Source organism: Octopus sinensis, linkage group LG1 (genome assembly GCF_006345805.1).
Source record: "Octopus sinensis linkage group LG1, ASM634580v1, whole genome shotgun sequence".
Lineage (NCBI taxonomy): Eukaryota > Metazoa > Mollusca > Cephalopoda > Octopoda > Octopodidae > Octopus > Octopus sinensis.
This window is the reverse complement of record NC_042997.1, coordinates 142,676,033-142,694,476: the sequence shown is the minus strand read 5'-3', so window position 1 is coordinate 142,694,476 and position 18,444 is coordinate 142,676,033. Positions and strand designations below refer to the sequence as shown.

The following is an 18,444-nucleotide window of genomic DNA, read 5'->3' as shown; positions in this document are numbered from 1 at the left end:
TAAAATCACCCAAGAGCAAGTGGTCTGTTGGTTTTAAACAAAGTGATGGATTAAATCTTTCATCCAAAAGCATAACAGTTCCTTCAATGGGTTTTCTCAGTTTCTATTAACCAAATTTCACTCAGAATGTTATGGTCAATTTGACACTATGATACCACACCATGGGCTGAAACTGAACTCATGTAGTTATACACCAAACCTTTTATCTATACAACTATACCAGCTAAGTAGTGATCAAATTTTCTCAACTAAAATTACAATTGGCTAGATCACAGGTTATCAGACAAATTTGTCCCACCCACTATCAACTATCATAATTATTCTATGTTCATTTTTCCATATACAAATAGATTGCACTTCTCTTCTCCTGTACAGTGTATTGCCACTTCTGACAATTCTACATAAAGTTTAGCCTCCTGAGATAAGCTTTCACTACTTCTTTTGTCTTCCCCTCCTACAGGTTCCTTCCATAAGAATCACCCAAACATTCAATACTAGAGAAACATAACATAGTCACAACACCCAATAAGTGGGGAACTCCCATACCCTGCATTCAAATTTGGAAAAACCCCACTAAGTCTTTTAAAAATCTACATGAAGAAACAGAAATGAGCTTGAGACTTAAGATCTAAACAATCAAGGTGGCCAAGTTCCTTTTGGATGTTGAGCCTTATGGAGGCAATGACCAAGACCTTTGGCATTATGATGTGCTTGAGAAGAAGACCTATCAAGCCAAGGAAAATTGCAGTTGTGGCACACGAATGGCACACGAATGGCACCCGTGCCGGTGGCACGTAAAAGCAGCCATTATACTATCCAAGTGGTTGGTGTTAGGAAGGGCATCCAGCCATAGAAAACCATGCCAAATCAGACTGGAGCCTGGCGCAGCCTTCCAGCATACCAGCCCAGTCAAACTATTGAACCCATGCCAGCATGGACAAGAGATGTTAAATGGTGATGATGATGATGAAATGCATCTCTACTCAGCACCAAATATCCTTACATGATCTTTGCGCTTGCAATTTGGTGCCACCAAAACACTTCCTGGACTCTGCTCTTTGTAGTTGCAAGATCAGCTAGAAGTAGTAGCCAGATATACCTTAACCCTTCAGTATTTAAACCAACCATATTTGGCCTAAATATTTTGCCTGGTTTATGTTTAAGCCAGCTCACACCTATCATACAACATCATTCTAAAGAATAAACATCTTCAAAATCCCAAAGCTACAAGATAATAATGCACAATTAATTGAAAACAATGTAAATGAATAAAAATTATGTTTGAATGCTAAAATGTTAAAACATTCCCTACTATCTTAGAAAAAAAGAAAGGATTACACAACACTTGATTCCATGTTTTTAACTAATGTTAAGATCTCATGTCTTCCTCAGTAATGCCCAGAGAGAGACAAAGAGTCACAATTTCATTTACAGGTGTATTAAAATTAGTGTGTATATGTTTTGAAAATTCTAAACCAAACTTCTTTGAAACTGTAAACTCACAGATTGTGAATTTTTCTTTTATTTGGAATTCTAATTAAATCAAAGTAACCACAACTAAAACCCTTTTTATTCATTTATTTGTTTTCCATTTTATTAAACAAGTGATCATCATGTGACTTATTATTTATTCAACCTTCAACAGCAGTCATTGTGTGTTACATAGATATCGATTGAAAAATAAATATTAACCTAAATATTACAGAAATAATGATATTTTTTAATAGTACCTTTGATCTTCACCCATAAATATGTATTAATAAGATCATATCATTTTAAATTATAGAATAACACACTATGAGATAAACAGTGTCTTTGAATTTCTTCTTAGAAAGTTGTCTACAGATTTATGGTTTATTTACTTGGCAAATATGGTAAACTTGTGAACTTGTAATAATACTTTCAGTTTAATAAACACAGAGAAATATTTATATATGTCTTTAAAAAGTGTCTAGCCAAGATAATGCATAATAGAAGATAATTTTGTTTCTGACATATAATGTATGTATCTCACCTCGTGTGGACTATGGTCAAACTTTTTCTTAGGCTTTAAAATTTTCTTCTTTAGCTTTTCTGTTTTGCTGAGGTGTACAACAGATGCAATTGCACTATGTTTAGCAATTTTGTGTCTCCTGATGCCTCTCACATCACCCCATCGATGGCCTATTTAAATTAAAATAGAATTTAGAAAAAAATCTGTTGAACACATGATCATTAATATAACAACAACCTCAGGCATAAAGCTTTTGTGCATACATGCAATAATAAAATAAATTAGTAAATCATTACCATCATTTTATAGAAAGTATTTTCTTATTGGCATTTTAACTTCATTGTAATCATATTTAACCCTTAACATCTTATATTGCAGATATCTGTATATATTGTAGATATCTGTAGCTCTCACCAAATCCTAAACTGTATGAAACCACAATTCACATAATAAAATTATAGATTTACCAAGTGAGAATAGTTACCAGAGTCTAGCAACTTAATGTTAACTTGAGTATCTCTAAAGGACTATTGTGGTTAGCTGGCATCTGAAACTGATTTAAGAGGAAACACAGTAGTAACTGCCAGGATTATATATCCTTTTAAACTAGGCCTGTGGAGTCGAAACAAACAATTTGACTCTGACTCCTACTCCTCTATTATTGGCACCTCTAACTCCTCTTTATGTAATTAAGTGATTGTTGTCTACATATCTCATAAAGCATATGCATATGCTTGTACCTTGAGTAGGCCTATATGTTATAACTGGTTTATATTAAAGAATAAAGATATTATGAGTTGGAGCTGGCATAGCTTTACCGACTCTGACTCCAGCTACCCTTTAATTGTTTCTGACTCCAACTCCACAGCCCTATTTAAACTCATTTTTGAAAAAATATATATATATTTAATGCGTGTTGTGTCCTTGAGCAAGACACTTTATTTCACATTGCTCCTGTTCACTCAGCTGTAGAAATGAGTTGCAACGTCACAGGTGCCAAGCTGTATTGGCCTTTGCCTTTCCCTTGGATAACACTGGTGGCGTAGAGAGGGGAGGCTGGTATGCATGAGCGACTGCTGGTCTTCCATAAACAACCTTGCCCAGACTTGTGCCTGGGAGGGTAACTTTCTAGGTGCAATCCCATGGTCTGTGTCGTGATCGAAGGGGGTCTCAGATATATATATATATATATATATATATATATAATTGCAAACTTTATATATTGTTTCATACGTTTGGAATAAACACATTAAGAAATATAAAGATTATTTTTTTGGCATTTGGCAAAATACTGATGTTTCTTTTATCACAGTTATATGCAATATCATCAGCCAGGTACCCTCCCCGTGTCCAGGTGTTAGCTTGCCAAGACTCACCAGTTCCCTCTGCATTGTGCTATCTAATATATTGTATTGGATATGTTGCATGGAAAGAAATGTTAGCAGCAATAATGGAAACTTTTAGAAGTTACAGAGGTGGGAAGGGAGAGTGATAATTGACCATAAAAAGTGAATTTAAATTAATGATTTAATTCTGTTAGAGCTAAAATTTCAATAAAAGTCATGAATAAATCATTTTATCTTCGCATCATTATTATGGCATTTATGAAAACTTTAGTATTTTTTTTTGTCATGTAAATTCAATAAATGAAAATTTATATTCTAGTAATAAAGACAGTAGGTTGTTAATATACTTTCTACATCCATGCTTTTTAATTTTTTTTTTTTAAGGCTGAACAATGTTTCAAATTCATTCTACCATAAGATCATAATACTATTTTTGCAACTATATTTGTAGTTATTTTCCATTGTGAGACTGTCCATAATCTGAGCCTGATACCAGCTTTGGAATACACCGAAGTAGTAGAATTCTTTACTTACTTGCCATCTGATCGAGATCAGCTTTCTGTAATGTTAATGCTTCCTCAGACTCTGTAGGTACTCTGTGCAATTTCTCATCCAAATCAATTTCACTTCCTGCCTGCCTGCGCATTAACAAGTCTTGCATTCGAAAATGCTCATGATGCCGATGATGGTGACCATGATGGTGACCGTGATGATGTCCATGATGATGTTCATGATGATGATGACCATGTTTGTGCTTGTGGCTTTTGCCCTCTTTATCACTGCTTTTTTCTTTTTTATCACTAGCCGGAGACTTTTCTGGTGTTTTGTGTCTGAAACTAAGATGTTTTAAACTAAATAGCAAGACAGAAAACACAACTTAACAAGAATTATATTAATAATACTTTAAGAATCACCACAACAACAGAGGGCCTTTTAGAAAACAATAATTAATAAATAAATTATTTGCATGGTAAGCAGTAAGGAATCAAAACAATGACTTGCATATTTATTCTTAAAACATTTCAGCAGAATCAAAGACAAATTTAAACACAGGCATCCCAGAATCCCTTGCACTAGTGAATCAAGTGTGTTATGAACATATAGTTGTTGTAAAGGATGAGCTGTTCTGTGACAAAACATAACAACAATTAGTATGTTTGCAATTGGATCTGTTGGAACATATTAAGAATATGCAAGTCATTGAATGAATAAATACCAATTTAAAAAGTTGATCAAAATTACTCTACTTAACTGTTGTGTATAGATAAAGAATACTGATACTGAAAGAAGCATACTTTCAACATGTAGGTTCTTTATGCTGTGAAATATTTACAATCAAGTTTTCTATCTCTCAATCATAAACAAACACATTTACTGGTATAAAAGTCAGTCAGTTTAAGTTAGTGCAGTACAGAAGCTCTCAAAATATAAGCGAATTTAATATAACTTTTAATAAAATAATGAACTAAGTTACTCTACATTTTTCAATAAATAAATAAATTACATTACAGTTAAGAAGACATATTAAATAAATATATTTGATGATATCAAATAAATTTTTATATGAAGGTACATGGTCTAGTGGTTAGAGTGTTGGACTCATGATTATAAGATTCTGGTTTTGATTCCTGGACCAGGTGATGTGTTGTATTCGTGAGCAAAACACTTTATATTGTGTTGCTCCAATTCACTCAGCTATAAATGAATAGCTCTGTGACAGACTGATGTCCCATTCAGGGAAAATGTTATGATATCAGCCCTAGGACTAAAGACATCGATGACCAGGGGATGCTGAGGTTATGTTGATAAGACAAATAAAATACTTCTACCATTCCTAGCTTTCATTATATTATTTAGGCTTATTGATATTATAGTTTTGTGGATTTTTATCATGTGTATCTATTATACAAAGAACAATTACAAATGTTTCAGTGTTATTGTTACAGATGACAAACAAAAGCTAGGAAGTTGAAGAGAGTTTCTGATACAAGTTTTTAAAGACGTTTCAGAACTATTTAAAAATAACAACTAACTTTGTTTGACACACAAAACGAAATGATTGCTTAGAATAATATATATTTTTCATTAATGGAACTGAAATTAAATAATGCTGTAAATTATAGCATGTAAATATTGGGTTAATAATCCTCTGGGATGGAAAAAAGTGAAAGACAACCATTGATATTTTAAACCCAACTATCATTCACATATTTATAACATCATGTTTTGAGTTCCACTCTTCAAAGCAGTTTATTGCAGGTCTCTCAAAGATTCTAAATTTTTATGCCATAAACATTTTTATATTTTAATAACAGTTTGTGAAAAGAAAATTGCATTCAATGTGTTTATTTCAATTTGATAAATGAAGACATCTAAAAAAAAAAAAATGCCAATAGTATACCTTGGTGCAGATGCAGCTGATGAAGATTGTTTCATTAACCCTCCCTTTCCAGTGTCTACATCTGTCCTTTTAACCCATAATACATCCTCTTGACTGGGCTCCTCTTCTCCTGAAATATAAACCCTTACCTTGATTAGTGAACATCCTACTTTAGATCATATATTTCATTCTAATTTTGGTACAAAGCTAACAATTTTGAGGGGAGAGGGAAATCAATTGACTCAAGTACTCAACTGATAATTATATTGACCCTCAAAAGGATAAAAAGCAAAGTATTTGAACTCAGAATGTGAAAAGCTGGAAGAAATGCTGATAAGCATTTTGTCCAGTACGGTAACAATTCTGCCAGCTTGCCTCCATAAAATATTTATCAATCTTAAAAGAGAGCTTAATCACTATCACATATCTAGAAGTTAACACAAAATTCTTCAAGTAAAATATCACATTGAATATTAGAAAAAACAAAGCTGTTTTGTAATTGGTTTTCATTTTATAAATTCTATTACAATTCTTAAACTACTGTATTTTTCACAGCAGAAGATAAATAATGTGACAGAGCCATAATCACACTGTCTTTTAATCATTGAATTAAATAATGTTAACAGAACACAACGGGGAATATCTTCTTTGAAGTTTAGATTTCTTTAATACTTATTTATATTTTGATACAAACATAAATTTAATTAGGTAACTAATTAATGTTTTGGAATAGTTAAATACTATTTCTAGTAATAAATAAATGTATATACATAAACTCAAAAACAAAAAAAAAAGAAAGAAAGAACAAGGTTTATTTTTTTTGTCATGGATAAAAAGATAAATCATAAGGATAATTCAAATATGACAAAAAGTTGTGGAAGAAAAATGGAAGTGGGTGGAATTCTACACACAATTGATCAAGGATACCCCCATTGAATCCAACCAGATGGTGAGTCTAGATGAAATAAGTCTGTTCACCAAAGTCCTAACTGGTGAAGCACTATCAGTGATTCAAGAAAAACTAGTGACAGACACCCATCTAAAAGAACGCATTAGTATACCAATAAGAAACCTGATGGAAATGTTGACCTTCTGTGTAGAAACTACCTACCTCAGTATGGACACTGATATATATCGACAAGAAGAGGGTTTAGTTATGGGTTCACCATTATCATTGATAATAGCCAATATATACATGGAATACTTTGAGAATTTGGCTTTAGGATCAACATCGCTAAAACCTACCCTATGGCTGCGATATGTTGATGACACCTTTATACTCTGGCTCCACCTGAAAGATGTCCAAGTGCTGTTAGATCATGTGAACTCAATAAAGCCATCCATACAATTCACAATGGAAAAGGAAAAAGACAATCAACTAGTATTCCTGAACGTATTAACATGCACCAAGTATGGATTCAGGACATCCGTATAGTGCAAGCCGACCTTCACTGGATGATACCTCAACTTCAATTCAACGATTCGTACAGTGTAAAGAGAGGGATTGCTCAGTGCCTAAAACATTGAGCAAAGAATGTAAGTAGCGATTGTTATAGCCACCATGAAGAAATGATCAAGCTAAGTAACAATCTGTTAAGTAACAACTATCCCCAAAACATACTATCTACTCCAATTATGAAGAAAAGAGAGGATGAAACCAATAAAGTATCCACAGTCTGTCTACCCTAAGTGAAAGGCCTCTCTGAAAAGATACAAAAGATATGCAGCCCATATGACATCAGGACAGCATTCAAGAGTAATACAGCACTTTTCAAATATTTCCTTCGAGTAAAATCACCAACAGAAGAGCATATGACCAAAGACTGAGTGTACTCCATCCTATGCAGCTGTGGTAGGTTATACAAAGGCAAAACATGCCACCCCCTCAAAATAAGGGTAGACAAACATCGCAAAGCTGTGACACGATGAGATATTGATAAATTGGGTATAGCTGATCATGTACAGAAAAATGGAGACCACTTTCCCCTGTGGGATGAAGTTAAAATAATAGACAGAGAATAACAACACTGGAAAATACGAAAACTAAAAGAAGCAGCACAGATGCTAGGACACAACAATCTCCTAAGCAGACCGAGTGCAGATATGGGCAGCATATGGGAACTGGTATTAAGGAAGGATAGGAAAATATTAGATTTATAAGCCCTAAAATTCACTCCATAATTGCCTACGGGCATATGACATAGTGGTTAAGAGTGCGGGCTACTAACCCCAAGGTTTCAAGTTCGATGCCAGGCAGTGACCTAAATAATAATAATAATAATAATGAAAATAATAATAATAATAATAATAATAATAATATTAATAATAATAATAACAACAACATCCAAAAATACCTTATGAATGAGAACCCAGGTTCAAAATTTCCTCAAGACACCTGATGAAGGCTGGAAGGTATATCAGCCGAAACATTGTGTTAACAACATACAAAATGAGGACAAATATCCATCAAATGTAAATAATGTACATAATTCATCATCTCATAAATATAGAACTGAAAAACTAACCTAATTGAAAGTTTACTTTTAGAGATGGTTGACTGCCTCTCATTGCATCTGTTTCATCCAGCGATAATCGTGGATGTGCTGCTTGTTCAGATGGTCGAGGTGCCTCATCTATTTCAAACATTGACGTTGGTTCAGGAGAGCCAGATGCCTGGCGATGGAACTTCTGTGCAGCTACAGACTTGGAAGATGCATATGACTCGATTGATGGTTGGTGTCTCATCAAAAGAGGTGAATCTTCAAATGAAGTTTGCAAAGATGCTACATCTGGGCCACGCTCACTCTCACCAATGTAGAAACCAACAGCCAATTCAGGTATATCAGACTGTGAATCTTGCATTTCAATTGAGTACATGTTGGAAGCCATATCAAAATCTGCATCATCTGAGTCAATATCCTGCAAAAGAAAATGAGAAAACCCATTTTTATGTGATCTTAACCCTTTACCATTCAGGTTATTCTGTCAATTATAATACTTATTTATCTATATTGTTTTAAGTTAATCCTGCATTATCTTTTGCTTCAAGACTTCAATGATGTGACTATTTATTTTTAGAATGACATTGTAGGGTAGGTGTAATTAATGGCTTAATTGGAGAAGGAGAGTTTGGATTTGGATAAAATAATTAGAGTGGTACTTCAGTGCCATCTATTAACACTAGTTATCACAAACCAGGTAAGATACTTTGGTCTGATATAGCTTGAATGTTAAAGGGTTAAAAGAAATTATAAGAGAATGAGGTATATGTAGGACGAAAAACAATTATCAATCTTAAAAGTTTTGCAGGATAATAAATATAGAACTAAATTAAGTTGAGATTTTATAGTCAGCCAAGAAATTGTTCAGAATATATTTGAAACACGTATCAATATTTACATACATAAATGCATTAAGAATTTATTAATGAATTTACAATCCCAATAAAACATTATAACAAAGCTGTATTGTATAAATCAGAGATATTTTTCAAAATATTTCATTAAATGTTAGCTTATATCATTAAACTTATTTAATATCAGTAGTATCAAGCAGCATTGATGTGTGATGTTATAAAACATGGCCTATGAGGGTAGTCGATCAGCGAAGGCTGGAGGTGTTCGACAATGACTGTCTCCACCACATTGATTGGGTTCCTACAGCCGGTCTTTGTCATTGCCTGAACCTCCAGTCCCTCCCTTTGGTGCTTCTACAACGGCGCTTAAGGTGGTTCATTCATGCAGCCTGGCATCCAGAGGGTGAGCTGATTTGCAATGTCTTCCTCACACCATCACTTCCCAGCTGGTGCAAACGCACGGGCGGGCAGCTGAAGACCTGGGCAACAACGATAAAGGAGGACCTCTCCGAACTCTCAGGTCTGCAGGTGGTCGGTCTGCACAGATAGAACCGCTAATGGCTCACTATTTCCAGTGACCTCACACAGGACCAATGAGCGTGGGCTGCCATGGTTCGTGATGCCGTTAGGACCAGAGAAGAAACCAGCTCAACCTGCCCTGGGTGAACACCATCACAAGTACAAGTAGTAGTGATGTTATCCTATAACCTTTTAACACCTTTTTATACCCCATTCTGCTAACTGCATCTGCATGTACATATGAAAGTGTTCATATTTAAATTACAATCTTGACCAAAATGAAAAACAATGTGAAATTTCAGTAGATCAACACCATCTTAAGCTTTTGCTTGTTCTGTGTATCCCATGTGGACACACAGACCATATTTCCCTGGTGACCATGCATCATATATGATACATATTCCCAATTTTTTTCAACCAGTGGAATAACTTAGGACTTACGAAAGGAAAGCTTTATGTTACTCAGAATGTGTGAAACAAGGGCTGAGCTAAAAGTCTGAAAACAAGCATGGATGTTTAGAACAAAATTATGAAAATGTTTTGGACAGGCAAATATGTAAACTTACAGATATATTTCCATTTTGAAATGGTGAAACTTAAAACGGATAAAGCTATAAATAAATAATGTGCAAATATTGGGTTAAAAATTCCTTTGGATACAATAAGTCAAAGACCGCCTGTGGGACATGAACCCACATTTTCTGTAAACATGACCATTTAAAAAAAAACAAAAACAAATTATTTCATGTTCACTCAAACTTTCTAAATTCTTATGACATCAAAGATACCGATATTTTTACTAAGACACTACAGAATCTTGAATATATTGAAAATAAAATGAAGCAAGTAGATATTAAAAACTTTAAATATAGTCAAAAAGAAACTTTTTTTTTCTTAGAAAAAGGATAAATAAATAATAGTTTATAATTTTCTAGAAACATTAATTCAAATATACAGATAAAATTCACCTCTTGATATTCTTCAACATCTACTTCAGGAATAACTGGGGACTGAGCAGCTATTTTGGATGGAAAGCTTCTGGCTCCTTGAAATTTCTTTTTTACTTTTCTTTTTATCCCTTTCATAGATTTGAACGAGCGACTGGTCATTGATTTCAATGGATGATGGACATGGGGAAATGACATTCGGCGATGGTCTGTATTAAAAAGAAAGCGAATGATATAAAGAAATACATGATTGTTGTAAAGAAGGATGTTAAGGCAAGTTGTTTTCAAATTCAAACATAAAAAGTAATTTAGATCTTTTCATTTTCCTTTTAAGAAAAAATGGTTAGAATATGGATTTTTTTATATATTCATCACTAAGCAGAATATAAAAATGCTTTATCAATTAGGACTGAAAACTGAAATATATAATTTCATTAAATAATTTCAATCAAAATGACTTTAAACATTCAAGCAATTTTATATTTAAATTCCTTTCTATTTTTTGGCTATGGAGACCAATGACTTGCTTCATTAAATTAGAAGCAGTATAGAAAAATTGATGATATCTTAATATGATAATTGGTGTTATCTTAACAGAAATCTCCAAATCAAATAATGACAATAGCACCATTTATAAACATAAAACAAAAAAAAAAAAAGGAAATATTTTCCTAATTATTTTATTTATTCATTTATATTTATTTTTTTATTTTGTTTATATTGCCTTGTTGGATGAAGATTGGGTTCAGAGCAGAACTGAAGTAAAGATAGAATAACACTGAGAGTGTTAAGATAACAAATAATACGGAATCCATGCAATGTGACTGGAGAAAAAGTGTATAGTTTTTAGGCTTCTAAAATAGAAAAACCTTAAAAATGAAGAAGCTAGATTAAATTGAAATTCAGATGGCAGCAGACAGAGATGGAACAATGTGAGCAAAGACTATCAGAAACTGGCAGATTGAGTAGTCCCTTGATACAGTGTGAATAATAATTCAGTCATTAATACACAGTATGTCAGAGAAATTTACACTGATTGATATATGTTAAATAGGGTGATAATAGTGATAAAAATATCATATAATGGAGACTAGGATATGCTGTTTAAATAGATTGAAGTGAGAAACACTTTCAAAAGGGGACTATTTTTGTCATTATAAAGATTTATCACTTTGTTATTATTTAATGAGTGGTCAAATATGAGATTTACACAAAGTTAACATTTACTTAGAGTTAAGACAAAAGTGAGTTTCTTATTTTAAAACGCTTGGCACGCAGTAAGTGGTTTCACACATTTCCATCTGTCTCTGGCTAAGTGAATTAAGTTTGAAAATGTCAATAAAAACAGAGTTAATATCTGCATATTTGATCATAGCTAAACTCAATAAACAAAACTGATTGATGCCACTTGTAAGAGTAGTTTAATACAAGTAGAAAAGCTATGATGTAATGTAGCCAAAACATTTTTTGTGATAGTAAAAATATCCAAGATATGATTTTTTTTTCTTATTACTAGACCACATGATTTCAGGTTCAGTCCCACTGCATGGCACCTCAAGCAAGTGTCTTCTACTATAGCACCAAGTCAACCAAAGCCTTGTGAGTGGGTTTGGTAGACAGCAACTGAAATAATTCAGTCATACGTGAGTGTGTGTGCATGTGTGTGTGTGAGTGTGTAGCTCTTTGTCTTGACATCATATAATAGTTGTAAATAGTGTTATTTGTTTCTAATCTCCCATGAAAACATGTCCTGTCACGGGAAATATTACCTTGCTTGGATGTAAATGAGGGTTGGCAACAAGTAGTGTATCTGACCATGGAAAATTTGCATCAATGAATTTTCTATGATCCATGCATGGAAAAGTAGGCATTAAAATGATGGTGATTCAGTGACTGTTAACAAATTAATTATTAAAATCTAAGGAAACTTTTTTCTTATTAACAGAGTAACATCAATCTATTAAAAAGAAATTTGAAAAAATAATTTAAAAGGTATCTGCACCTTCATTTTTCTGTAAGAATGAATAACTATTTTTTTCCAACTTGCAGAACAGTTACCAATATCTCTGCTACTTCAGTTATCTCAAAAACAAAATGGCCAATATCATTCTTTCTTCTGGTAAAACCAATTTGTCAACCTTAATTGCAAAATCACAACTGTATATTCTGTGAAATGTTTAAATAAGTAGACAGTGAGTAACAAAGGTTCTGGAATATTTATTTTTAGCTTTCTTTTGTTTTCCTCTCATTTTCTATTTAATTCTTTGTTTTCCTTTTCAAGCTAAATAAGATATCAATTGTATCAGGTTTAGTGTTTACTTTTAGTTTCAGGTTAAAAAGTTATTATTTTGTCAGTAGAGAAAGTTAAATAGCTGTCTCTGCATGCTATGACAACCTATAAAATGGACTTCTACCTTTAAATATTTACCTGGCATGAGAAAGTAGTTTGTATACTTCATCTTTATTTTTTGTCTTTTATTTGTTTCAGTCACTGGACTGTGGACATGCTGGTGTGCACCTTGAATGGTTTAGTTGAGCAAATTGAAATCAGTGCTTTTCTTTTAAAGTTTGGAATTTATTCTATCAGTCCTTTTTGTCGAACTGCTACATTACAGGGTTGTGAACAAACCAACACTGGTTCTCAAGTGGTGTCCCCGCCACCACCCGCTCTTTCTCTCTATATATATATGCTCCAATAATTTCCTTGATTTCTCTACTTTCAGAGCTACTGAATAAGTTAAAGTGGAGATTCTTTACTAAAACATTACATCTATGGAATACAGCTATTTTGTCTACAATTATCTTTGATTTGTAAAGAGTACTTTTTGGATTTCTAGTTTCTCTGATCATTGATTCAAGTTTTTTCCTATTTCTTACATTGTCACTGTTCTAATGATAACTTTTCCATGCTTGCATGGATCAGATAAAATATATTGAGGCAGATTTTCTATGATCAAATGCCCTTCTTGTCACCAACCCTTACTTGTTTCCAAGCAAGGTAGGATTTCCCCTTGGCAGGACATGTTTTCACAGAAGATTGGAAATTAATCATATTGTTTCTTAGATAGTGACACTTGCTTACAACATGTGATGTCAAGACACATACACACATACATAATGGGCTTCTTTCAATTTCTGTCTACCACAAGGCTTTGGTGGTTTATAGCAGAAGAAACTTACCCAAGGTATCACGCAGTGAGATTGGACCCAAAACCATGAGGCTTGAAAGTGAACTTCTTAGCCCCACAGCCATACCTTTACCTCATTGCACACACACATACAATTTTAAGTGAAGAAAACTGATTAGCAGATATTTGGGATTAGTAACAGTTAGTTGTAGTGATTACTAAGAATTAAAATGTTAACTAAAGAAAACATGATTGACAGAGAACATGTTGCAACAGAGTCAAGTGTGGATCTGCATAACACAAAAGTAAAAGATAGATCATGATGATAAAATGTCAGAGCATTAAAATTATATTATCATACTTTTATAATCATCCTCTCCAAACCGGTGCTGATCCTGACAGACTTCTCCCGTTGATAAAGAATCAATGTTGAATCGTGGAGGAGTTTCAAATATTTTTTCCACCTCATCATGCAGTGTGGAGATATGGCCCATACAAGCACCTCGGTCCATTGCAGAAATATGGGAGATTAGTGGTTGCAATTCCACTTCTTCCTGGTTTACTGGGTTTTCCTTAGAAGAACCTACCCCTGGAGTCTCATTGAGGGCTGTGTCAGACAGAGTTGACTCGGGATGGCTACCGAGACCAACTTTGAGGCAGCCATCCTCCATTTCATCCTGCAACAGACATAAAAATAAAAATTAATTTATGTTTATAATAAGTAATTTATATTAATTTATTTCTTGATCATTTTAAACATTAACTTATCAATCAGCTTCTTCAAATGTACTCTTTCATTTCAAATAATCACTTTTTTTTTGTAATATATAAATCAAAAAGAAACTGAAGAAGAACCACATATATATATGAATACCCTGAATAATGTTTTCTTTTATTCTTTTACATGTTTCAGCCTTAAGGCTGTGGCTATGCTGGAGTACAAATAATTCTTAATAAATTGAAATCTTCCTCTTGGTCCAGACCAAGTGACATTCAATAGAAATTCACACAGAAAAGAGAAAATAATTTCAATAGATTGAGAATTAATTAAAAAAACAAAACAATTAATTCTCATATTTAAAGGGGGGAAAAAGCCCCTGATCTTTTTAGCAAAGGTGACAACAACATACATATTTCAATCATATTGGATCAGTGAAATAGAGACAATTCTCTTCCTCACTTGACCAATAAACATAGGTTTTTACATATACAAAAAGAATCATAAATAGCTTTTGTCAAGCAGTAATTTGCATAACAACCTCCTCTGTCCCGCAAAAAGCTTGAAACATAAAAACAAAAATAAAGAAGGAATTATGAGGTTTCAGAATATAAGTGAGTATGTGTGTGTGACTGTGTTATCCAAAATTTTATTTTTAACTGTACATACCACAGCTCCTAGTTGTTTTGTAAACATATTTGTTTAAGGTCACATTTTTAGACAGAAATTCAGTCGAAACAGTATTTTTGCACAGTACAGTTAATGAAAAATTTTTTAGAAGAAAACAGTTTGTAAATGTGTGTGTGTGTGAGTGTATATTATGCATATGTATATATATATATATATATATATATATATATATATATATATATATATATATATAGAGAGAGAGAGAGAGAGAGAGAGAGGTGTGTGTGTGTGTGAGAGAGAGAGAGAAGGACTAACTGATGACAATGGCATCAGCAAGATTATGTAAAAAAAACGAAACAATTAAAAATGGAAGAAAATAAATGCCAATTCATTCAAATGATATCAGAGATTTGAGAAATGGAGAGTAGAGTAAGAATATAAATGGCAAACAGAGATTTTTATGACATAAACTGTATACTAGTGGCTTCTTTATTGAATTTCTTAATCTAGTATAAATTAAGAGAAATATGGCTTGGTGCATTATTATCAATTTATCAAACTGTTTAGGTTTCTGATATTCAAAGAAAATGAAATTGAAGACAGTGAAATGAAGCCAACATATTTCAATGGGAAGATAATGTTTAATTAGAGAAGAAAATATCATTCAATACAAACATACTACTCCAATTTTGATATAAACACATAACGAAGTTTATTTCCAGAACCAAGGGCAAGAAAAATAAATCAAATTATAAATCAGTAATGGTAATCAATACTAGGCAATTTTCATTGATTGTGATATAAACTAATAAGATTATCAGACAAGAAATAAAGGTTTGAATATATCGTTTGGTGAGAATCAGTTCAACTAAGAGAAAATAAAGAATGGTGAAGGCGAGATTTTACTTAGTTTTTTGTGCTGATCTGAAACAATAAGGAATAATCAAACTCAGAAGAGTTTTGTTTGTGTTAAAAATGATTAAATAATATATGAAATCACATCTTTGCATATTTAGTCTCCTTGTGAAATCAGGCTCCAAGGTTCTGTTTGGCAGCTTAGAATGAACATTCACCCAACTTATTTATTCATAACTCACACTGTATTAGTACTATAGTAGTTGTTTGACTGACAACTTGTCCCAGAGGTCCTTTTGGCAGTTTAGAATGAACATTCCTCTGCACTGGATTAACCCTTAAGCAAAATAAGCACGTGCTTAGGGCATTGAGGAAAGGGTGGGCACCACAGAAGTTGTAAATAGTTTATGGCACATTAGAAATCGTCTTAAACTTGCTAAATTATACATTATTGATGGTGCCTTTCCAAATGTAGACATTACCTTTTGTACATTTTTAACATTAATGGTCACAAATTGCTCAGCTAAGCATTCGTTTTCTCAGTTGAAGTATATTAAAAATCTCATCAAAACAACTATGCAACAAGGCAGGCTGGATGCTTTATTTTTACTAAGAGGAGAAGCAGATGCGTTATGTAAGATCAATTTTGAAGATCTGTCCAAAGACTTTGCAATTAAAGTTGGAGAAAACTTTTCAAATGTAAATAAAGTGGAAGTATACAACAATAAATATTCTTTTCTATCTTTTGTTTCATTTCGAAAAATAAAAAATTATTTTATGGTTTATTATTGTTTATATTCTGGATTACATACATGTGGGGGCACTAAAACTTTTTAAGTGCTTAGGGTTTCTATGGGTCTTAATCCAGCTCTGACATTCCTCCATCTTATTTATTCATAACTCACATGGTATTGGAAGCTGGCATAATCGCTAGCACACCAAGCAAAATCCTTAGCAGCATTTCATTTGTCTTTATGTTCTGAGCTTAAATTCCACCAGGGTTATCATTGCTTTCCATCCATCCAGGGTCAATAAAATAAGTACCAGTTGAGCACTGAGGTTGATGGAATTAATTTAGTCCCTTCTTCAAAATTGCCGGCCTTGTGTCAAACTTTGAAACTCGCATGATATTGGTATTCTTGTAGTTGTTTGGCTGACAACCTTGTACCAATACATACCTCACCACAGAGTCATATCCATTTTAATAAATTCCCCTGGGAAATAGCTGTTTCTCAATTCAATCAGAAACCAATAACAAATCATTTTAATAACTACCCTTCAAACTACTATCATCAGTAGTTTGGGAAAGTTAATGAACCCGGGTTATTGCAAAGGTCCAAATGGGTTTCTGTTCACAGTGAGACTATATGTTTATTAACTATATATTTATTAAATAAACTATATGCTTATTAAATATATTAAACATATATATGTTTATTAAACATAGAAATATGACTGTATACATATTTATTTATGACCTATATTGTTTTTGTACTGTAGTAGTTAAAAATAAGTATGTTTAATATGGATTGCTGAAAAAGAGATATAATAAGAAATACAGAAATGTCAAGGCAAAATGAAAATGAATCTCATAGTGCCAATGATCAAACACCATGAAGATAATATAATGATTTGCAACAATAACTTTAGAAAGCCAGCTATCCACCTAATTACTTGTCAGTCTGGTGGGAATATAAGCCAGGTTGATTATCTCCTCACCAGCAAGGAGCGAGGCAGATGCTAACAGATGCAAAGTCTTTCCCAGGTGAAGAGTATACACCCCAACATAGGCTACTAGTTAGTGATTTCAGAATTAGGCTAGAACCATGCTGGAAAAGGAGATTATATATATATATATATATATATATATATATAGAGAGAGAGAGAGAGTGAGAGAGAGAGAGAGTGTGAGTGAGTGAGTGAGAGAGAGAGAGACTCAAATGTAGTCTCAAGGACTGGTATCTATTTCCAAAAGGGATATATCAATAATTGTAAAATTAAGTAGGGTAAATGGAAAATAACTTAATTCTTTTGATACTAATCTACATGAGACAGCCCCTGATTCTATGATATAAAACTTGTTGTTCTGAAGTATTCGTATTTAAATTAAAATACTTCATCATTATTATATTTAAGTCCTTTTTATAGAACTATCTTCCAAAAACCAACTTAATAATGAAAAATTTATTTATGCTTCTAAATCTTTCCAAATTTTTTATTATTTTCAAAACTAATTGAAGTACATCAGTAGAGTATTTCATCAAAAGTATTGTCATGAAAGGGTTAAAAACCACAGAAACATTTTATAGTTACTTAAATTTGTATCTTTTTAATCCCTATTAAAGAAACTAAATAAATCTTTGAAGTATAATGAATTATCGTGTCTAGGTATATATTCTACAAAATGAACTTTGAAATTTTACACACACACACACATCTATATATATATATAATCTAAATGTAAACACAGACAGGAAGATATCGACATGAATAAAGAGGCCTCTTATCTGGAGGAAAGCTAATTAAGTTGATTATGAATCTAATATTTTATCCCTGATAAAATACAAACTGAA

The 18,444-nt window shown here is 32.7% G+C and overlaps 1 protein-coding gene across 8 annotated transcripts in view; it reads right to left on the bottom strand.

Annotated features, from left to right (window-relative positions):
* Nucleotides 1-18,444, bottom strand: part of LOC115209821 (anion exchange protein 2-like) — a 721,610-nt gene that overhangs the window by 163,882 nt on the left and 539,284 nt on the right. For all 8 annotated transcript variants that reach the window (XM_036505450.1, XM_029778381.2, XM_036505461.1 and 5 more), the window contains exons 5-10: nt 14,030-14,345; nt 10,562-10,749; nt 8,245-8,638; nt 5,741-5,849; nt 3,874-4,175; nt 2,015-2,163 (exon numbers count right to left, since the gene is read on the bottom strand). In XM_036505450.1, the coding sequence (XP_036361343.1) occupies nt 2,015-2,163; nt 3,874-4,175; nt 5,741-5,849; nt 8,245-8,638; nt 10,562-10,749; nt 14,030-14,345 (1,458 nt within the window). The remainder of the gene's footprint in view (nt 1-2,014; nt 2,164-3,873; nt 4,176-5,740; nt 5,850-8,244; nt 8,639-10,561; nt 10,750-14,029; nt 14,346-18,444) is intronic.